This window comes from Silene latifolia, chromosome 3, assembly GCF_048544455.1.
Source record: "Silene latifolia isolate original U9 population chromosome 3, ASM4854445v1, whole genome shotgun sequence".
In the NCBI taxonomy this organism is placed as follows: Eukaryota; Viridiplantae; Streptophyta; class Magnoliopsida; order Caryophyllales; family Caryophyllaceae; genus Silene; species Silene latifolia.
The window spans coordinates 111,824,436-111,828,710 of NC_133528.1; the positions used below are offsets into that span (position 1 = coordinate 111,824,436).

The 4,275-nt window shown below is 39.0% G+C and overlaps 1 protein-coding gene across 1 annotated transcript; it reads left to right on the forward strand.

The window, feature by feature from the left end:
- Positions 1-310: 310 nt before the first annotated feature.
- Positions 311-904, forward strand: LOC141649501 (uncharacterized). The gene has a single exon (XM_074458190.1). It carries the CDS (start codon positions 311-313, stop codon positions 902-904), a length of 594 nt encoding a protein of 197 aa, XP_074314291.1.
- The last annotated feature ends 3,371 nt before the right edge of the window (positions 905-4,275 follow it).

Genomic DNA, 4,275 nt, shown 5'->3' on the forward strand with positions numbered 1-4,275 from the left:
CATCATCAAGAGGATTGAAGCCATATATAGGAATTACCTATGGGATGGCAATGCTGAATATCACAGAGTCCCTCTTATTACCTGGGACAAGGTTACTTTGCCTAAAGATGAGGGGGGTCTGGGCATCAAGAAAGCACAGGTATGGAATTATGCAACGGTTGCTAAGCTGGTTGACTGGATTTATGGGAAGGCTGATAGACTTTGGATTTGATGGGTTAATCAATTGTACTTAAAAGAAAGGGACTGGCATGAATATGAACCTCCTGCTGATGCTGCCTGGTCCTAGAAGAATATATGCAAAGTTAAGAATATGATGAAAGTTGGGTACACTGATGGACACTGGACTGCTGACCCTAGAGGTTACTCCTTCAGAAATGGTTATGAATGGCTTAGGATGCAACAGCCTAAGCAAGACTGGGTATCTGTGGTTTGGAGCAAATGGAACATTCCCAAACATGCCCTTATTTTTTGGATCATAATGAATAATGGACTGAATGTAAAGGAGAAGCTTTGCAAAATTGGCTACTGTATAGATGATAGATGCCTAATCTATGACAGTTACTCTGAAACACAGGAGCATCTGTCGTTTAACTACAGATACAGCCAGCAAATTCTGCAGCAGATGGAGCTTTGGTGTGGTTTTTCACTGCAGGTTAAAAGGAGCACAGGAGCACTGCCTCCTAAGGTGTGCCTGAAGCAGAAAGTTCACTACCTGGTATTGGCTGCTTGCTATTACCAGGTATGGACACAAAGAAACAATGCCAGGATGAATCATGTGTTGCTTAAACCAGATAAGGTAACTGAGCATATTATTGATGAAGTCAGGAGCAGAATCAGAAGGAAACTCAAGGAGCCGGTATCAAGCAGTGACAAAGTGTGGCTGGCAAAATGGGGCATGCTGTGAGCATGTTAGGAGTATGAGTAGTAATGTAATGTTTATGCATAGAGGCCCTGGTTTATTTGATTATTTGTTTGGCTATGAGTAATAGGGTTTGTCTATTCCTCAAAACTCTCTTGTAATTAGTTTTTTTATCTTAATATATTCTAACATTTCACCAAAAAAAAATGAAAGTATATTACAAATGATGGTTTGAGATAGGACTCCACCAAACTAAGTCAAATGGCAAATTCCATTATCCATGGAGCTCAATGCTCTCAATAGTTGATCAAAAGTTTGTGAATGGTCCTCAAGTAAGCATGAATAAGTCTTGAACCATTGCAAAATAGAGTACGGCCAATCCATAAGGGACCTCCCTTTGAACTCCTTCCCCTTCTCCTTTGCTTTGTCATGATGGCCTTCCCGGCTCTTAAAACTAGCAAACTTGAGATTCTTGTCATAATGGGTTTTCCGGTTGCTCTTATTTCTTCTAATGTTGATGACGAAAATACTTGGACTAGTCAATCCTCCAAGGATAGAGGGTGAACTTTCATGGCATTGATGATGGGGTGTCTTAGGAGTTGGGATAGTGGGTGCCAAATTTCCACATGTAGGCTCCTTCTTAGCTTTGTCTTTGAGCTTCTCCACTAAGTAATTCTTGTATGACGATTTGACTTTCGTGAGAAAGTCCATAATGTCATCTCCAACTATCATGAGCTCCATAGTGGGTTCAAAAAGGTTCTCATGAAGGCATTCCTCCTCTTCATCGAAGCAATCTTCAAACTTCTCAAGGATGGGTTCCTCAAGCAAGTTGATATCACAACTCCATTTATCATTTGAGCCTATCTTTCCCTCATCATCTTCTTCCATAAATGTGTCATCATCGCTTTCTTCATATGAATCATAAATAGGGGTTTTACTTCTCCTCAATAATTCTTCCTCCACCATCTCAATGTTCACATCAAAAGACACACCCTCATACTCACAAAGGCTAAGAGTATTTGTCTTACTTAACTGCATATCTTCCTCATCAAGTACCACACTTTCATACTCACAAGAGCTCAAGGAGATTGTCTCTTCCCACTTCAAATCTTCTTCATCAAAGGTCATTACCTCAAATTCACATTCATGGTCAATGCTTAAGAATTCGTGAGGAGTGGTTGCTTCGGTTGCCTTTATTTGGGCAATTCGAATTTCCAACTCCTCACCTTGGGTAACAAAGCCTTGAAGAACATTGTCCCTATTTTGGCTCTCCTCTAGCATTTGTTTGAAGAAGTTTTGTTGATCTCCCATCATTTGGAGAATCACATTTTGAATGGGTTCATCTTCTTGTTGTGAGTGGGTGTAAAAATGGTCATATTGTGGCATTTGGAATTGGTTGTAAAGTGGGTCTTGGGAGGGTGGTTGTTGTGGATAATGGATGTAGGGATTTTGGTGGGAAAAGTTGGGGTAGTAGTTAGGATTTTCATTGTATGAGTTGTAAGGTAGGTTTCTGTTGACTTGCTCCTCAAACTCCTGTAGATACCCAGTAGTATCTGCACCTTCCAAAAACCACTCGATGATGATCGGACTATAACATGTTGTTGATATGCGTGCGTGGATTGGCTATACATGAGACGGTTTAATAACACTATTTAGAGTTAAAACCGTCTTCGGAACCAAAAATGACTTAGAAACCCGCAATTCGAGTCAACCTGAGTCAACCCGAGTCAACCCAAATCTCGAATGTCAAAAATAATGCCATGAATGGTTTTATCTTGCCATTTGCATTAAAATGACCCTAATTAGAGTCAAAACCGACGCCGGGAGAAAAACCGACTCCAAATTCAAATCCCGACTCACACGGGTCAAACCCGAGTCAAGCACACAAAACACCTACCTCAAGTAACACCCAAAATCATCTTATTAGGTGCCCATATTGTTACAAGACATCCTATTTGATTACCACAAATCAAACCAACCAAATAATAGATAGAGCAAAGGCCACGTCCAAATTGAAAGGGACAGTACACCCCTTTCAGTCACTAGGTAGCTCGCTCCTCTTTGGGGTGTCTGCTTAGCCTCTAAGAAAACTCAACCGACCTACCACCCCACGTTTCTCTAAAAATACCCACTATCACACACCATAATCCTCACGCGAGCGTCCGCCCCCTCACCACTTTCTTAAACTTCTAGACTCGACTTCCTAAGTCACAAAATCGACACATGTTTACGACCTACTGATCGTAAATACAAGCCTTACACAATTTGTTTGGTACCGTCGCCGTGCATTCGACCGACTCATTTGACCAACTCAATTCATCAATCAATTACATGTTTTAGTTAACATATTTTCAACATGTTTTCAAAACAAAATCCTTTTTTAAGGCACTCTTTTAAACTTCTTCGATCGTGAGTAGTCGCTACGAGAAAACTGTCTCTAAAGTCGTCTACGTCGCAAACATCAATACACGTAATTTTGAGGGTGTAAATATCTCATTTATTTCATGTCTTTACTGTTTTTATGAGTTTATAAACATGAACAATGCATAACACGATTCAAATATAGGTTAGACGAGCCGAAACTGGATTTTGGCCTGAGATAGGGGCTGCTTGTATAACAGAGAGGCTCGCGCCTTTATGCCCTCTCAGGCCTTAATCCGGCCGTGTTTATTCTCGTCTTTCCGCTTTATTTCATTTCTTATTTGCAATCGATTTTTACCATTTTAAATATTTCAAATCATTCTTATGACAAACGTTTTAGCCATAAATTATAATCACCCTGGGTTCCATATACCATGACGTTTTAATCCGTGACTCGGTGATATTAATTGGTTAATTACATTTTAAAGGAAATTCTTTTCTTTTATTTACCATTTTAATTCATTTTTATGATACACATATTTTGACCATTACAAAAATCATCCTTGGTTCTTTATACCATGACGGTTTATTCTGTGACTCGATGATATTATTGGTTAATTATAAATTAAAGGGTATTTTAACCCCATTTATTTTACTTAGCATCTTTCTCATTTATTTACATTTTCAAACATATTAGTCATAATTCATAATCATCCTTGGTTCTATATACCATGTCGGTTTAATCCGAGTACGATGACAAACTTGACTAATTACAAATAATTGAACTTAACATAATTAGTTCAAATCAAACACTTTCCTTTTACACATTTTACTATGCTTTTCAAACTTGCAAATCCGACAACGAATATTACTAACTTAATATTAATTATTCCGAGTCATGCAAATCATACTTGCAACTCATTAATCACAAAAAACGGTTTAAAACAACCTTTTTAACAACCAGGAGAAGCCCCTTGGGTCGTCGTCTGACTCGCACCGCAAGAGGCTGTTTGTTTTCATCTTTTATAAACCTGGACAGGCCTTATTGCCTCGCC

Excerpts from the sequence above, each read along its gene's own strand:
- LOC141649501 (XM_074458190.1), top strand. The coding sequence starts at position 311 with ATGATGAAAGTTGGGTACACTGATGGACACTGGACTGCTGACCCTAGA.